This window comes from Fukomys damarensis, unplaced genomic scaffold (assembly GCF_012274545.1).
Source record: "Fukomys damarensis isolate Sample0158 unplaced genomic scaffold, DMR_v1.0_HiC HiC_scaffold_18, whole genome shotgun sequence".
Taxonomy (NCBI): domain Eukaryota; kingdom Metazoa; phylum Chordata; class Mammalia; order Rodentia; family Bathyergidae; genus Fukomys; species Fukomys damarensis.
Window position 1 is genome coordinate 50,927,747 of NW_022900930.1, and position 19,222 is coordinate 50,946,968.

General features: G+C 41.9%; 1 protein-coding gene across 10 annotated transcripts in view; it reads right to left on the reverse strand.

The window, feature by feature from the left end:
• Mcph1 (microcephalin 1) overlaps positions 1 to 19,222 on the reverse strand; it is a 199,245-nt gene that overhangs the window by 161,763 nt on the left and 18,260 nt on the right. For 7 of the 10 annotated variants that reach the window (XM_033765542.1, XM_033765540.1, XM_019206955.2 and 4 more), the window contains exons 5-9: positions 18,430 to 18,544; positions 17,689 to 17,829; positions 15,052 to 15,141; positions 10,046 to 10,225; positions 287 to 396 (exon numbers count right to left, since the gene is read on the reverse strand). In XM_033765542.1, coding sequence (XP_033621433.1) covers positions 287 to 396; positions 10,046 to 10,225; positions 15,052 to 15,141; positions 17,689 to 17,829; positions 18,430 to 18,544 — 636 coding nt within the window. Of the gene's footprint in view, positions 1 to 286; positions 397 to 8,597; positions 10,226 to 15,051; positions 15,142 to 17,688; positions 17,830 to 18,429; positions 18,545 to 19,222 lie in introns of those variants that run through there. The other 3 variants (XM_019206953.2, XM_019206952.2, XM_033765543.1) reach the window with 2 other exon arrangements.

Consider the following 19,222-nt stretch of genomic DNA (forward strand, 5'->3'; position numbering starts at 1 on the left):
ATTTAGATCTGAAAGACAACAAATGCTGGTGCAGCCCACACGCTCTTTGGAGAGAAGCTGTGGTCATTTTCACAAGCCAGATATGCACAGGCAGTGTGAGAGCTAAAACTGCCAATACTAGCTCTGTCCCGACTGACAGCAGCACTCGGTTTTATAGTCAGACTTTCCCAACATTTACCCATGTTTAAAAAATAAACACAGTGGCCCAGCCTAGTTTGCTTTGTAACCTGAAGTAGAAATTCTCATGTAGCAGCATTAAAAAGTTTGAAATATTGCACACACTGACCTTTTTGCTTTTCCCATTTTCCTCTGACTCCTCGTGAGGTCTGATGAGGTCCTGAACACCTTCCCCTGAGCCATATGAAGCGTCATGCCTTGTTGGTCCATTTGTAACATCTAAAACCCAACAGACTAAAGGTTAGCTAGTTTAGGTGGTCTGATTGCTAATGCAACTTAAGCAAAATAAAAATTAAAAATTATACTTATTTATGCAAATGGTTAACAGGAAAATATAGGACCCTTAAGTAAATTCCACTTTGCCTGGTGCTTTAAGGTCTATTTAGACTGTTCAGTTTAATCTATGTAAGTATCCCAAGTGATTCATTTAGCCCAATGGTCAGACACCATTTCACCTATTTGGTTAAAATTTGAATAGTATCACATCACTCCATTTGATAATGCAAGAAAATGTATGCTTGTTCCTTATGCATTATTCAACCTTCAATTCTTAGATTTTAAGATAAGGGTATGGGCCAGGGATTTAGCTCAGTGGTTCCACTGCCTGCCTCACAAGCACAAGGACTCAAATTCGATCCCTGATCCCCCGCCACCCCCAAAAAAGGATAAGGGTAAAAACCAGCTCCTGAGAGAAGGCAGTTTTGTGTCAGAGGCAATAAATAATTCAACCTCAGGAAATAGTCTCCAGTACATAGTATTAGGATTCAGTCTACAAATGATTACTGATTACGTTCCCCTACACTTCTACCTCATATCTGCTGGACAGTATGATAAAACCAGATATAACTAAGTTTGAGAGCATGACAGGAAAACTTTTACTGTTTTCAAAATCAGAGTTCTAGCTAAGTGAAAAGTACAGACAACCATGTTTAAGTGTTTTCCTAAATTCAAGCTAGTTGTCGTTTGCAAACTGGGCCTCAAAAACATTTTAAGGTTGGGTTCTGGGCCAGAAACCAACATTCTTTGCCTATATTCTCCAAACATTCCTCTGGAGACAAACCAATCACACATGGAGTTCCCCCCCCCTCCAGTCTCCGGTCAGTCACGCCATCCTAGCCCTGCTAACGCCCAGGGTCGAGGCCACAGTGACCTCAACCAGCTTAGTACAGGCTCTGATGGAGCAGGAGGGCCAGGAGGCCATGCACAGCATGTAATGCAGCTTGCATCTTACTCTAAGGTCTAGCTAAACTTGGTTCTTTGAAGGAAAGATTATCTGTCATTTATGTATTACTTTCTACAACTTTCAATGATCTTTTTTTTTAAATACTCAGAACTCCTAACCTCACTGGTAGGAGATGAACAAAACTTATTTCTTATCTTTAAGATCTAAGATGAAAAGTAATTAGATGTTTAGAATTAGTATTAACTGTATCCACTATGTCTTTGCCTTTTAAAACACAAATAGAGTATATCAAATTAAAACAAACTGAACTAAAAACAACTTGGGGATGAAACGTTTTCTTGTTATTTAACCATGAATAAGTTTGCAGTTTACAGTGTATTCAAGATTCTATAATAGTCACTTGCCTCAGTTCTTGCTACCAATAAAACAGGTTGAAAAGCATTCTATAAACAAAAAACTCTAGGAAATGCATGATAAACTTCTAAAACTTAAGAAAGACAGATGCTGCCAAAGATATTCTTCAGGATTTCACAAAGCATGCAGTCACAAAATAATGGAATTAAATGGTTTCTTTATTACTAAGACATTTTGCAAATTCTGCTAGTGTAGTGATAGGTTTTCCTTAAGGATGTAACAGGAAACCCTAAGCAGCTGAGAAGCGAGGCGGTTCTGCAAGCCTAGTGTTGAGTAGGCCGACTGCTTCGTGCTACTGGAGAGGACACAGTCCACGTCCCATCTCCAACTCTGCCAGCCCCGGGTGACACTTCACATCTTGAAGTGCTACTGCTGTCACCAGATCTCCTCTTACTTGACTGCTTTGCATAAAACCACCATTATCCAAAGTTTTAACTCCCTGTCCCTGGTCCAGACCTGCCAGCTAGGGTATGCATGTCTATAGTTCAAACCACCCACAGAAACAGATATTTGTAGGTATCAGGTTCTGTGCCAAAGTCAAGGACTAAGAAGGCTTCTAAAGCTGACTTTAGAATCCAACGTTTTAATATGTAACAAGTATGTAATAGGAGGACCGGGGATCTAGCTTAGTGTTTCTACCTCCTGCTTTGCAAGGACAAGGTCCTGAGTTCGATCCCTGGTCCCCCTCTCCCCAAAAAAGTATATAATAGTACTGTAATATGAAATTTCTTCTGAGCTCCAAAATTCTGAATTACTTAACAACACAGAGTGCAAAATCTTAAGACTGTGGAAAGAACCTTAAAAGATACCTAGAAAAACTCCTTTCCATATTTACCTCTGGGGTACAGGCAAGACACACAGTGGTTCTGCACAAGTGAACCTCAGCTGAGGTCCTACTCCTACTCACTCATCTGTCAGAATAACAAGTTCACTTTGTTAACTTGGGGAAAAGGCAAATAGAATAATGCTCTTTAACTAATGTGTAAGTTTTCCCCTTATAATTACTGGAGGAACAAATAAATGTTTCCTATATACAAAACTTTTAAAATTATATAATTAACCATGGGAGTTATTTGTATCTTTTCTTTGATACTTTTATATTGCTTATTTTGACCATATCTTCCCTACTTGTCTGATATTAACATCATACTGATGAGTCTGTGTGGACCCTTGTTCAAAGTGCATTACTGGAGTGAATGGACCAATCAGCTGAGACCCAGCAGTTTTCTCTCCCTGAGGCCAGCCTTCCTGTTCAGGTTGCACAGCCCACGCTGAGCTGGGAAGCTCGTCTGCAGTCCTAACACCCGGTGAGTGGGATGGAATCTTTCCGGGAGAGCAGCTGAACACATTTGTGAATATATTTGTGGATTATGTGAACTGCCCGAAAGTACAATAATTACTCTTCAATTTAAAATACTTGAGGGGGCCGGGGATTTAGCTCAATGGTTCCAGTGCCTGCCTCACAAACGCAAGGACCTGAGTTTGATTCTTGGTACCACAAAAAACAAAAACAAACAAACAAAAACAACAAGGAATACTTAAGGTACCTGTTGCTATCATAATTTACAGTCCCACTTGAATAATACTCAGGATATGCAAAATATCACATATCAAACAATATGAAATACCCATGATTGCCTAAGTTCAGTTCTTATTAAACTCACACATAACATTTTTAACTGATTCCTCATGCTGCTTTCAATGACACAAAACAGCTGCAAATTCATATGGTTACTAATCCAATTTAAAATTAAAAGTACTTACTTTAGGATTATGAATATGTCTTTTACAATTATGGCATTTTGCCTATCATTCTGCACTGGAGTGATCATCTAAGTGAGCCCCACCTCGAACCCAGTCACCCCCCTACACAGACACTAATTCATCACAGTATTCTTCCTCCTGGGCCTCATTGGCCTTCCAACCTCAGAGACACAGGCAGTGACCATGGCAGTCTGAGTCTGCAGAGGCGATTGGTGCACTATGATGAAACTTTTTGTGATAATCGCTGTGCTATAGTTTAGAGGTTTGGGCTGATTATGGGATATGAAGTAAACGTTAGCTCATCCCCACCGAAAACATTCCAGGAGTGATCAACTAACTACCAAGTTACCAGACACCATACTCCAGAACCAATTCCAATCTGTAGGCCCAGCAATGAAGGCTTTGCTGCTGAAATGGGTGAGAAATACGCTGAAACGAGGAACATCATCAGCTGGGTCATCAGCATGTCAGTATCTCATTCGTTATACTCATACACTATTTACAAACTCAAGAAAGATGGATTCACGTACACACTATAGAGATATCCCCTACCCACACATAAGCGAGGCATACAAACCTAGAATGGGCAGAAGCTAATATCCCAGGGGTTGACATCCAATGGCTATATGATAAAATGCAAGGTTAAAGGATATCTAGTAGCCTGCGGCTAGCAAGTTTACAGAAACTTGCCCCGAGAATACTGTCTGCCTGCCATTGGAACTTTTCATAAAAGGTAGAAAACTAGGGGACAGAGACTGGGGCTCCAGTATCTGCTGCTTTGGTGAACTGTTTTCTATCTGCTTGCCAAGAAATGTTCAATGAACGGCTGTCTGAAACTTGCCCCCACGAAGATCTAGTAGACAGTGTTGGTAGAACAGCTATCTTCCACATCCAGTAGTTAGTGACAACTGTCTTTGAAAAAGAACCTAATGGTTTGCATGTTAGCTTTCCCATCACTAAAAATACCCAATATCCACAACTTAAAAGGTTTAATTTGGCTCGCGGTTTCATGGGATTCAGTCCATGGTAAACTGCTTCCAAGGAAAAACGTCATGGCAGAAGAACATGGTAGAGCACAGGTATTTAGTTCAGAAACACAGGAAGGAAAGAGCACCAAAAAGGTGATGGGACGAAGAACCAGACACAGCACACAAGGTGATGCCTCCATAACCACCAAAACATACTCAAAAGCATACTTTTACTAATCTGCTAGGCATTTCTTAATCCAATCAAGTTGATAAATCTCATGATTAATGGTCACATGGTTTGGACACGTCCACACTGCTGAAAGAAGCAAACACCTATGTGTAAAATGCTGACATGTAAAATCTCACCACACAGCCCTGAAGAAAATCTGCATTAACATGTTCACAATGGGGCTGTAATTTGTTATGTCTCACTGCTGGGTGACTTGTATCACCAGTGGTACATACGTGACTGTCCCACTGGGCAGCTTCTTATTAATTTTACTAGTAAAAAGACAAATAAAAGTGATTAGATCTGTTCATACCACAGTGGTACCAGAAATACGCTATAGTGGTACAGAAATAGGCTACACTGAAAAATGGAAATCTACAGAAACAAATATATCAGAAATAGTAACAAATATTAAGGCGCTAAGGAAATGTAATTCCATGTGCACACACCACTGGTGGATCAACTTGGTAGGAATATATTAAACCAGTGGCTGATATAGTGGAGTGTGAAAGGTCCTGTTTCCACTGGTGATCACATGGGTCTCGGGAAACCCTGTTTTCCTCTTTATTAGTGAAAGGCAACTAGGTCCCCAGCCATCTCAAGATGATAGCTGGTTTTATCTATGTGGTGGTTCAAACTGACACCAGGTGGACTAAGAGCTGCAGTCAGCAGTGTTGGAATCAGACAGAGGTCATTTTAATAAAGTAACTAACAACAAACTGCTTTAATGCTGTTGAAAGCCACAAAGATGAGGTCTCCATTTCCATGCACATTTGCTGTGGACATTTTTCCTGAGTTCAAACTGTTTCCAGCAGCATCTCCAAGGCTGATGCAAGAGAAAAGGGAGTTTTGTAATTTACAATCCCAATTTGCAAAACTGAAGAGCTTCCATTTAGCTCCCAATTGCAATGACTAACCTGTACACTAAAAGGCACCTCAAATCCAACAAAATTCCATTAATACCTTCTATACAATGAGTACGAGGAACCTCTGCCTATGGACTGATACCAGGATGTGACATTAAATATGTGAAAAGGCACTTACAGAGGGAAATACATAAAATCTTACCAAAAAAATCTTATTCATCAGCCTTCATCAAATTAATTTTGGTGACAAGAACACTCAGTTTGAGCCCTAATTAAATGAAATGCAGTTTTCCCTTTCCTCCAATACAAGAATTCTACTATCAGTGCTAGACCTGTATTACAAAAAATTTACTCAATTTTGAGTTGCATCAATATATATTTTGTGAAAGGGTCTTTCTCCTATCACTTAATTATCTACACAAGTACCTTGATTTGGCCCACAAACTCAAATATTTACTGTCAGGCCCATTATAGAAATAGGCTACACTGAAAAATAGAAATCTACAGATACAAATACATCAGAAATAGTAACAAATGTTACGGCACTAAGGTAATGTAATTCCATGTGCTCACAAGCATCCTGTAAACTACCTGGTTGCACCTGTGTGTCCACCAGCACAGATGTCTGGACAGAAACATAAGTCTGTTCTCCGAAGTATCCAGGGTTACACTTAACAACAAATCTCATTTGGTCTCCCTGTTCAAAATTCCAAGTAGTTTCTGAACAAACTGGAAACCAATTTAAAAACAGATATGCCTCAGCGGGGACAAGAGGCACTGAGGAGGCACTCCCGCTACCTCTCCACTATCTTCTCCTGCCCTCCTTCCCCGCCCAGGCATGTCACTGCACTGGCCTTCTTGTTGCTGCGGGCTTCTGTCTTACTTCAGGACACCTGTACTTGCCTAACCTCGAGCTGAAGTGTGATTTCAGCAGTGGTCACAGGCCCCTCCACAATGTCACCTCCTTCCTTTGCCTTTGTCCTCGCATAGTTGCTGCTCCCCAGCTGACCACCTGATGTGAGCGTTTTCTCCCTGCCTGCCCCAGGAATGCACCACTGGGAAAGGGGGCAGTGTGAAGGGTGCTGCTTCCCGGCAACCGCCCCACAGACCAGAAGGACGCCAAGATGGGACATGTGTACCCCTTCACAGCTGTTAACTAAAGGAAAGAAGGCAGTGGGGAATATGATGAGGAAAATGTCATCTTTTTAAGTCTTTGTTACAAGAGGCATGTACCTGAGTACTGCTTATAAAATTGGGAATAAAAATGTAAAAAATAAAAAATATATATTTAAAGATTATTTTAAGAAATTAAGTCTTCCTCCATTCCTGTTGTTAATGTTTAATACTGAATCTTTTCTGGAAACCTTTATTACACACTATCTTGGCAACAACAACAACTCCAAGTACACAGACAACAGAAATCGGGAGACTTTTATTCCAACAGTAAAGAGTGAAGGTCTAGCTGGACATACAGAGCAGTCTTCCGTGCTCCTCAGTTCTGGTAGGTAGGGAGTGTCCATGTGAACTTAAGGCTTTCTAGTTTTATCTATGGTGGATTTGCTGAGTCCTGGGGACAGTTTCAAACATCAATGGAAGGGTTTATATCTAGGCTAGGCAACGTGAAAGTCTGCTCTTGCACTGGGGTCCAGTGAATTTCTGTCTCGTGGGGACAAAGGCAGATGCCTGCAGAAGATGCCCTGTGTCAGGGCGAACCGAGGTTCCATCCGAGTCGTGCCAAGTCACACCAGGGCGTTCCCCCAGCACCCAGACGGCTCCGCCACAGGATCTCCAAAAGCTTTCATCTCCTCCAGGTCCCAGGAGCCTACACTGCTGCCCTGCTTCCTCTTCCATTTAGCCAGAGGCTTGGGCTGTGGACACAGAGGGCACGGCCCTGGAACGGAAGTGTGGCTGCCTTCAGGGACCATCACACTCCAGAGGACACCAGGACCAAGATGTGCCGCACTAGGGGACGGCAGGCTTCCTTCCCTACTTGATGTTCATGCCATCACAAGCTTGAAAATACACACTGGAGAAAACTGAGAACGTGAGCTTTAAAAACAGGGTATTCTGGACTATAAAAACAAGCCAACATACATGCTGTGTAATACTTGAGAGTCAACATGACTTTATATTTTAAAACACATTAAGCCTAATGTAACATAGTTTCTCATAGATTTTAATATGTTCAGAAAACTAATATATAAAGTAGACTTAAAATATAAAAAATTGTTTTCTTTGTGTGACATAATTATGCTCAAGGAGCTTATGCTCAAGGAAAATATATGTAATACATCTGCGGTTATTTTAACCGTATGACTTCCCTATCTTGAAAATGGTGGTTAAAATCATTTGAAGAGTAGAGAGTTGGTCCTTTTCATGTTCTGGTTTGTTTCAGCAATACTTGGTATTGAACCTGAGCTACATCCCCAGCCCTTTTAAAAATTATTTACATGGGGCTGGGGATGTAGCTCAGTGGTGCTGCCACTTGCCTCATAAGTGCAAGGTCCCAAGTTCAATCCCTGGTACCCCCCCAAAAAATTATTTACAATATTTTTTTTTCTTAGAGACAAGGTCTCACTAAATCACTAAGGCAGGGCTCAAACCTTTGCTTTTCCTGCCTCGGCCTCCAGAGTGCTGAGATTATAGGCAAGTGCAACAACACCCAGCTTTTATTAAAATTTTAACCAAATCTTCAGATAAACATGGTCACAGCTCAATATTCCTTTAACTTTGCTAGAACCTAAGTGCAAGATGTTTTTATTATTGCTACTTTTGCTACAATTACTAAAATTATATAGTTCATTATTATATCTTCAATAAATAAGTCACTATAATATGCATAATTAAAGATTGGAATAGAACCAATTAAATTATATGCCTAAAGCAAAGTAATAGAAGTCAAACAAGTACTGTCATAAATGAACTTTCTACTGGAGGAAAATGCTTTAAAAATATTTTCTCATATTCAACATTACCCCAAGTTTCTTAAAAAATTATTGATAAAATATGTCAAAATTTCAAGATTTATTTTTCATAGCGGCTCTTTCTAGAAATAATTGAAGGCTTATGCTATCTTCATTTCTCTCTAAATATGCAATCACACTAGTGTAATGCCAGGTCTGACGAGTCCCACCAGTGGCTCCCCACCCGGCCACGTCACACTCACGCGGGACTGGCTGGCCAGGAAAAGCACTCGCTCTGTGCCGCTGTCCGGAGGGTACTGTGGACCCTTCTGATCTAAACATTGAGGCAAGGGGGAAATGTATCCCTGACCAACAAGCCTACAGCAACAAGCCCAACAAATCTCCCAGGCGACAAGCTATCTACCCTAAAGAATTTATCATCGGGAAATGTCAAATGCACATTAAAAAAAAAGTGTTAAGGGGAGGAATAAATACATTATGAAGAAGTTGTGATGCATTTAAAAGGTGGATCAATCACTAGGATGTGTTGGGCTAACAGAGACACAGGGGAAAGGAGACTGATGTACTTCCACTGTATCCCAGGACTATGTTTTCCTTTTCTTCCTCTGCAGATCGCTCCCCATGAGGGTCACCTCCAAAGTACAGCCTGCACTCCTGTGTGTGCCTTGCAGGTGTGCTTGGCCCTGCAGCGTCAGGGCCCTCTTTCGGGGCGCTTCTCCTGCCAACTGGTTCTCTTTCTGCTCTACTGCCCTCCACAGGGGCACAGCTGCCCTCCTGTTCTGGCCCTGCCAGGCTGTGGGTGTCATGGGGATGGTGACTTTCCGTGGGCCTTGCATCCTCTCCCTGGGGACGCCCAGCCTGCCTGCAGCACTCCGGGTTTTCTTCAGCAGCAGATGTGTCCTCCGCAGCCAGGCAGGCAGGACTCTGGAGGATGGAGGTAGGTTTTGCTGTCAAATTGGTGATGCTGGCAGATCTGGGTTTTTCCCCAATGCAGGAGAGGTCAGACATTTCCAGGATGCTCACTCTCTCCCTCTTGGAAAGACTTCTGCAGTTGAAGTGAGCAGGATCTGCCGACGGCCTATACTCAGGAGGACAGCTTGTTGAGGTCCTCTCCTGGAGGTTCTCAGGGGAGAAGTAATCCTCATAAGAGGACGCTTCATGGTCAGGAGTCCCCACAGTAGCTGAGGATGGGAACTGCAGGCTTGGGCTGGATCTGAGCAGCTGCTCCCAGGGCACAGTGGACCTCCAGCAGCTCTTCCTCCTCTTCAGAGTTGACCTTGGAGGTGAACATGGATCCACTGATGACCTTTTTATCTTTGCTGAGGAGCTCCTGGGCACTGAATGCAGCCAGAGACACCCTCTGGTTGCAGATGTCACAGGACTGCTTTTCTCCTCACACGTGTCAGACACCCTTTGGGCCTGTGCTCCATCTGGCGTGATAGTTTCACCACCTGGGTCTCTCAGATGACTGACTTCTGCCTTTGGAAGATCACGTATACATGTCTGGGGACTTAACTCACCGAGGCGGCTGGATGATGCCAGTGAATGAGTATTACTTGTTTTCAGCACAGGTGAGAAAGTGCACATATCACTTTCAATTTCCTTAACAAATTCTCCCAATTTCCCGTCCTGATTTCCACATCCTGGTTTTCCACAGAGATCACCCAAAGATGAGTACAAACCACCAGCAAAGGATTCATCTGGAAATATTAATAAAGCATTAACTTTAAAATGGTTTAAATTATAAATAGAATTTTCAGATGACTGATAAAATAAAACTTTCAAGCACAGAAGGACCCAACTAAAAGAGAGTACTACAGGCAAATCTCCCTAATGAACACAGATGCAAAAATCCTTAATGAGATACTGGCAAACCGAATGCAGCAAATCATCAAGAGGATTATACATCATGGCCACATAGGATTCATCCCAGGGATGCAGGGATGGTTCAACATATGGAAATCAATACATGTAATACACTATATTAACAGAGCAAAGGAAAAAAAAACACATGATCACCTCAATAAATGCAGAGAATGTATTTGACAAAGTCTAATATCCATTCATGGTAAAAAAAAAAAAATCCTACAGAAAACTGGAATAGATGGTCTTTACCTCAATCTGATAAAAGCCATCTACAACAAACCAACAGCCAACATTATACTAAATGGACAAAAAAATGAAAGCTTTCACTCTAAAATCAGGAACAGCAGCAGGATATTCACTGTCACCTCTCTTATTCTATACAGTTCTGGAAACATTAGCAAGACAAGAAAAAGAAAAAAAAGGAAGAAGTTAAATTATCATTATTTGCAGGTAACAAGATACTCTACACAGAAGACCCAAAAAACTCCACTAAAAGACTTCTTGTAGATTTAATAACCAAATTCAGTAGCATTGCTGGATACCAAGTCAACACCCCAAAATCAACAGCATTCCCATACACAAATAACAAACTCACTGAGAAAGAAATTAGGGAAGCAACACCTTTCACAATAGCATCCAAAAAAACAAAATAAAACAAAACCAAAAAACAAACCTAGGAATCAATCTAATGAAGTAAGTAAAAGAACTCTACATTGAAAACTACAGTAATCTGAAAAGAAGATAAAAGAAGCTGTCAGAGAATGTAAAGATATCTCTTGTTCTTGGGTAGGAAGAACCAATATAGTGAAATTGTTACTATACTTCCAAAATTGTTATATAGATTTAATGCAATCCCCATCAAAATTTCAAGTGTATCTCACAGAATTAGAAAGAACAATCCTAAAATTCATTTGTAACCAAAAGAAATTTAGAATAGCAAAGGCAATCCTGGGCAGCAAAGACATGACAGAGGCCTCACAATCCCTGACTTGAAATTTTACTACAGAGCCACTGTGATTAAAAACAGCATGGTACTGGCAAAAAACAAAACAAAACAAAAAACAAATAGACCTGAGGATCAATGGAACAAACTAAAAGAGGCAAAAACAACACCAAACACATTCAGCTACCTTATCTTTGACAAAGGGGCCAAACACATTCACTTGAAAAAAAAAGATAGCCTCTTCAATAAGTGGTGCTGAAAAACCTGGCTTTCCACATGCATAATGAAGACTAAAATTAGACCCATGTGTCTCACCATGCAATAAATTAAAATTGAAACAGATCGAAGATTTAAATATTAAAACTGAAACACTAAATCTGCTGGAAGAGAGAATAGGTAGAAATCACTGAAGACTCAGGTGCACGCAAAGACTTCATGAACAGAACTCTGATCACACAGAAAACTGTACAAAGAATTATCAACTGGGATCTCATCCTACTAAAAAGCTTTTGCACAGCAAATCAACAGAGTAAAGAGACAACCTACAGAGTGGTAAAAAATTCTACCCAGCAGTCCCTCAGACAAAGGACTAATATCTAGAACATACAAAGAATTGAAAAAAAAAAAAAAGAGAGACATCCCCCAAAATTTAAAGACTCAATTCAAAAATGGGCTTCTGAAATGAACAGACACTTCTGAGATGAAGAAGTACAAATGGCAAATAGATATATGAAAAAAATGTTCAACATCACTTGTCATTCAAGAGATGCAAATTAAAACAAAGCTGAGATTCCATCTCATTCCAGAGCTGTTATCAAGAAATCAACCAACAAATGATGGCAGGGTTGTGGGGAAAAGGGAATCATTCTTCACTGTTGGTGGGAGTGCAGACTGGTGTAATCATTGTGAAAATCAGTATGGAGATTCCTCAAAAACTAGGATTACAGGTCCCATTTGACTCAGCTATTCCTATTCTGGGTATCGTCCCCCAAAAATCAAAAGCATTATACCACAGGGACATATGCCCACCCATGTTAGCTAAATCTTAGAAATAACCATAATGTCCATCAACCAATGGATGGATTAAAAAAAAGATGTAGTGCCAGGGATTTAGCTCAGCAGTTCTGCCACCTACCTCACAAGCACAAGGTCCCAGTTCAATCCCCAGTGCCAAAAAACAAAACAACAACAAAAAATCCAAACAAACAAAAAAGATGTGGTTTTTCTACACAATGGAGTACTACCCAGCCATAAAGGATAAACTTGAGAAATTTATAGCTAAACGATACACCCTGAAGCTACACTAAAAAGTGAAATAAATTGGACAAGTGTAAATGTTACTGTCTCTCTAGTTTAAGCAACAACGGGTAAATAGGGACCAAAAGAGGAAAACTGTTCAAAAGGAAAGGGGAACTGGGGGGGGGGATGAGAAAAGAAGAAAAAAATGGAAACAGGGCCTTTGTAAATAGGGAGTGGAAGAGGGGTTGAAAGGAGAAGAAAGGAATGGGTGAAAAAAAAAAAAGAGGAATCAAGATACATCATGTACAGGTCCAAATTCCCTATGATGAATGTGATCAATATGTTTATCTAAAATTAAAAATAAAAAGAAGAGTACTGATTCAATTCTGGTTCTTCTCGTTTCCTTTTAGGGCCATCGTTAAGGCCAGTAGTTTCCACTAGGGAATCTGGGCCTCTACACAGCATGGAGAAGCTCTAAAAGCTTTAAGCGTATCTTCATACGCATGTGCGCTTTTTCCTATAGCTTTTCACCAAACTCTCCAGGAGGTCAGGTATGTAAGATGTAAGTTCTACTGCCTTATGATCTAGGTTGAGCTCTAGTCTTGCACAAAACATTCCCCTAATTAGTACAGCTCATTTTTACCTCCCCAATCCTCTGATTAAATCCCTATACTACATTTATATTAAAAAGTAAGTCATGAGGGAAACTTAACTTTCTGCCCTGCCATGCTGCTTACACTTTCCTTGAGAGCAACGCCAAGCTGCTGCCCCGTTCTGGAAATGACCATTCTTGTCTGCCTCTGTTCACCCTCCAACACCGCTTGGATGCCAGTGCCCTGTGTGTCAGCAACACCCACCCTAGCACAGGGGGACAGGAGCCCCGCAGGCGGGGTCATCTTGCTGGAGGACAGATGCTACCTTTCCTCTTCCTAGGACAGCTGATCCGGGATGGGCCCTCCTTTGAGAAGCCATACAATTGGAGGCAATACAGGAGCGATCACTTTGAACTTACTGAACTTCTCCCTTTACCAAGGGAGAACAGAGCAATCACAGAAGCCCTTCCCTCGCAGCTGTGTTCTGCATGCGCAGGGAGGCCCAGCAGCAGGGCATGTGGTGCCCCTGCCAATGCATCTTCAGGGTCCAGGTCTCCATTCTGGCAGCTGAACGTTCATCATACTTCAGGAAGATACACACACAGTGACACATCCTGATGAGGTTGAACCCCTGCACTTGGCACTCATAAGCCTGTGACCCCGTGCAAGCTGGGTCCTCCTTGGGTCCTGACTTTTTCTCTGGCAAATGGGGATGTTGATGGCACCCCACTCATTGGGCTAATGAGAGAACTGAGTGGGCACAGTAAGGAGGACTCGCAGACCAGAGCCTGCACGTAGTAACAGTGAAGAAGCCAGAATTAGCGGTTATCATTTGCTTCCAGCCTAAGGGAAACACAGTAGGACCCTGGTTTACGAACTTGATTTGTTCTACAGTTTTGGAGAAGATGGCCATACTCCTGTTTGTCCCTTGATACAGTTCGGAAACAAAAACAAAATTCTGCCAAACACATCTGTTTGTGAACCAAATTGTTTACAAATAAGCACTTGTGAACTGAGGCACCACTGTTAAGTGTACGAGTATGAAAAAGATTAGTTAAATGGGTAAATAACTCAAACATGCCCAAAAGAAATAGCAAGAATAAACAATGAATAAGCCAGGCATGGCAGCACATGCCTGTGATTTGAGCACTTTGAAGGCTGAGCCAGGAAGAGCCCAAGTTTAAGGTCAGCCTGGAATACACAGCAAGAATTCACGTCTAGTCTGGATTCTAGAGCAAGACCCTTTCTCAATAAAAGAAAATGAAACAGACTCAACATTGCACTGAGAGGAAGCCTGGGTTTAACTTCTGCCATGGAGACCCTGCGTGTTATCGCTGGTGCTGCTTTCCTGACAAGGTATCCCGCACCCCAGTACCTGTGAACACAGTTCTCTCTCACCACTGCTGACTCAGAAAATGGACAGGGACCCGAAATAACCAAAGGCAAGTGATAACTCTCAGAACTTCCCACCGCACGTCAATCTAGGAATCCAAAGCACACATGCATGTGTACCCTGAGCCCTCAGTAACACCCGGAGGTCTGTTCTTCATACGCTGTGCACAGCCACATTTTCTTAGTCCTGGCTGCTCCCTGCTCTGCTGCGTAAAGTGCACACAGGGGTTCAGGTGAGATCACAGGAATTCTCAAAAGTGAGCAACTAATTCCACAGCGAGAGAGCAAATGCGAGAGAGAAGAAACATGGGACGAAGGGGAGACTGAGCTCAGAAATGTGTCATTCTATTACAGTACCAGGTTTCAGAAGAATATGTCTGCATTGTAGTTTTACCCAGTTGTTCAAATCATCAGAAATAACATGAAATTCTAGGTAAAATAATCATTCGATTCTTGTATCTTAAATATAACACAAGGAAAACAGTAATTTTACCTGCACACAAAGCATTCCGGGAAATGTCCAAAGACGCCGCACACAGAGAGTCGTCGGGGTTTTCATGAGCCTGCTCAGTCCTCTGGGAAGCTGACAAGAGAATCAGAACATCTTACAGGCCTCAGTGTGTTCTAGAGGGTGACATAACAGTACAGGATGGGACCCAGGGCGTTCTCATGAACTTTATCCCCAGCTCCTTTTAACTGCTTATTTGGAGACAGGATTTCCCTGGTCTTACACAACATATACACATTAACTTACTTCTTCTTTCGGCTGCATATCACAGACTGAACATGAAAGAATAAGAATAAAGAAAGATTTTAGGGCAATCTATTACATACAAAATCATAAAATACCTCTATCAATCATATTACTCAAAAAGCATTAAATGATAGATGCACAGAAGTTGTGTGGGATCTTGAAAACCTAACTTGCCTGAATCTAGTCAAAGCTTAACAAAGGTAAACACATGTTTTCTGCTTGTCCTCCTGCTTGATAACCTGGCTCTTTTTCTTCAAGGAAGCACCTACTAGTCACCTCTGTAGCCAGAGCAGCGGTGCCCCACCGAGGGCAACGTGCACCCCAGCAGGTATCTGGTCACGTCTGGAGACATTTCTGGATGTCACAAAGGAACAGATGGTGAGGCATGGTATTGAAACAGAGTCCCCACAAGAAGGACTTATCCAGCCCAAATGCCAATAGCGCTGAGGGTGAGAAACCCTAGTGGTCTCACAGAAAATATCCAGTAATATTTAGCGATAATGTTAACAAGTAGGGCTGCAAATGTTATCTTTAAATGTGATGTGTGCAACACACAGGAAACAAAAGACATTTTTTGTGATTGTATACCCAAAGGTATTTTTTAAAAGAGACTCAGAAGGAAACCTTTCTGAGAAGACTTGATCAAACCACTGTAAAAGCAAAATAAATGTAGGTAAAGAGGGCAAGCACAGGCTGCTGAGTTTTTAACTGTGCCGAATGCAGTTAAGTGGGAAGCAATGGGATCATGAGTTGAAGGTACACCAGTTCACATGCAGCACAATGTCAAAACAGTCGTGATTCCAGCTGGGACAAGGCTGGTTTCTCCGAGACCCACTCTCAGCTATCTCTTAACAGCACTCAGAGTGCATTTAGCCCTGCTGGTGACCAGGAGGCTTGTGACTAGGCCTGGGCCTGGACTGAGGGCAGAACACAGGACAGGGAGTCAGAAGACTGTTAGAGGGGCGGGCTGGGCAGCAGGCACGCACGCTTGGGAAAGGAAGCCAGGCCCCAAGTAAAGCACAAAGATGGGGCCTAGATTCTTTGTTTTGGTACCAGAGATTGAACTTGGGTCTTTGCACTTGTGAGGCAGTCGCAGGAACGAGCTAAATCCCCGGGCCTAGGGCCTAGATTCTTAAGAACACCTTGAACAGCCAGCCTGGGCCTGGCTGCCACTTCTGGACTTGACATACAGAGAAGTGCAATCTTGCCTAAGTTAATTCACCAGTTCTTCTATTGAGTACACGCAGCCGAGACTAACAACTGACACAGTGTGCGTTTGTATCATATAAAATATAAACGCAAGATAGATTATGCTGCCTTAAAAAAAGCTCTTGCAAATCACAAAGAAATGAAAAACATAACAGGCAGATGGACAAAGATATAAAATTCACAGAGACAAATGTTGATAATATCAGCAACTCACAGTCAATCACATGAAAAGATATTCAACTTCACTAATAATTGAAACAAATTAAATATAGTTTTTCAATATTCAGATGTCTTCCAAACTGAAAAAAGATTCAAGGCTAATGGCACCAAGTTTTCCAAGTATGGAGAAACTGGGATTTTTATAAACAATCAATGAAGGGCATCTATGGAGGGCATCGATGAAGGGTAATTTGTACATCAAAACATCAAGATGTCATTACGAATTAATACTTAAACACATGAGGTACAAAGAAATAATAGGATGTATGGCAGAGGCACATAAGAGTAGTAACAGTAAGAAGTGGGAAAAGATTAAATAAAAATGCAAACTCCACGGTCCAATGTAAGTAAAAAAAAAATGCAGCTCCACAGAGAAACCCAATCTCTACCATTTCCATGTACACAAGGTGACATGATACTCTGCAAAAGATCTGGAGAACAAGTTAAAACAGAGGACACCCCCACCCACTCCAGCAAAGGAAAAGTACTGCTGTGGGAACCAAGAAGAACTTTACTATTAGTTATACTGTTAGATGTCTAATTATTAGTTAAGTAGTTAAAAACATTAAAATAAATAACTCATGAACCGATACACTGGATACATTTAATCCAGAGTAACTTCTTTCAAAAGAGAAAGAAGGGGCCAGGGATTTAGCTCAGTGGTTCCGGCCTTTGCCTTGCAAGCACAAGGACCTGAGTTCGATCCAAATATTCCAGAGATATTAAAAATGAAAAGGAGCTCTGACAGGAGGAATTTAGACCCACAGAACACTACATATCCAGTATAAAAAATCTTAATGAAGTGTAAAATTTTCTAGAAGAAATACTGGAGAAGTCTTCATTGAAATGTCAGGAAACAATAAAAATATCTAGGAAAAGAAAAAAAACTTTCCACTATTATTTCTTCACATGTTTGCATAATTTTCATTTTACAAACTGATCACTCACAGGTAGGGGAAAGCTGTTCCCTTTTCTCCTTCATCTCCTGTAACCTCTGCTCCATTGTATGGCGGTGACTTCTAATTTTAACTGAGGCACTAGTCGTCAATGAGCCATGAGATTCAAATAAGAAAACAGGCACGCTGTCATCTAAAAACAGACAAAAATTCAACTTCAGGCTCAAAAAAACGTTTTCGAGTCTCTCAGCATGACTTCCCTCAGGGACGCCCAGCCATGGCCTTCCGCCACCACCCCTGCCGCCACCTCCACGCCTTGGCCACCTAAGAGCTGTGATGCCCCTGCCCCACACTCGCTGAGTCATCTCACCTGACCCAACTCATCGCCACACCAAGCGCCAGTGAAGACGCCAGACGAAGTTACAGCAGGAAGTGGCACAGCCAGGACACGATGTGTTGCCTCGATGTGACAGTAACTTGGGTGTCAGCTCACCCCACCCACCACTTAAGCCAGACCCCCTGCATGAGGGGGCCAGGCATTTTCCCGCATCCTCAAAGACCACACTACCTACGATTTGTCTATTTCAGGTGACAAAACAATAAGACCAAGACTGTTTGAATGTACTTGCCTGTGCAGCTGCACAGGCCTCCTTGGGTCCCTGTGCCCAGCTCCACTCTGTTCTCCTTCCTGCCTAAGCCAGGCCACCTTCCTTCACCATCTGGACCACAGCCCCGGGCCCACTGAGGACGATGTGATCACAAGCACAAAGGACCAGTGTGCTTCCACCCTTACCTAGGGCTGTCTTTTGTCTCTGTAGCTCTTCAGTCATTTTCTCAAATTTCCTTTGAAGTCTTTTGTCATTTTCTGGCGTTTTAGGAATAAAATCTTTGGGTTGCATGCATTTACGCTGTGCAGAAAGGATGTAAAAATTAATAAAGCTGCACTGCAATAAAAAACCCTTCTGTATACATTTCTGATACTTTTATAACAATAATAAAGAGGTGTTTTTTGCACTATTTATGAACTGGTAGCATTTCTTTTTGTGCCATTTTTTAAAAAGTGGAATTGGACAGATTATATAAAAGGCTGTGTCCTAAGTAACTGTTTTCTAAGACATTTTCACTGTGCCAACATCCTTAGTCTCTACAAAAGATCTCAGAACTAGCCTTTTTACCATTTTTGGCTATTCTCATATCATCTGCCCTCCAAAATTATGACTTTAGTAATAAAATACAAAAGCAATTATCTTACAATTACCAAAGAAAAGAAGCATTGTTAATCACCCTCTTGTCTTTAAGTCACGGCAGCTCCACTCAGCTCACACCTGTAATTGCTCAAAGCCCCTGCCACCTGGGCCATGCCCGTGCAGTCCTGGTCACATGTCTAACGGGACCGTGCTCAGAGCAGGGACAGAGCCACTCTGCCAAGACACTCACTCTCTCCAGAGCCATCAGTCTGCTTCCCTTCGCTGGCTGGCAGCACCATGCACACTAACTCTACAGTGTACTCCTGGCAGGCACCCTAAGGAAGTCCGTTCTGCTGCATGCGCTCTGGGTTGAGGCTGAAGCGACAGCCCAACCTGCTC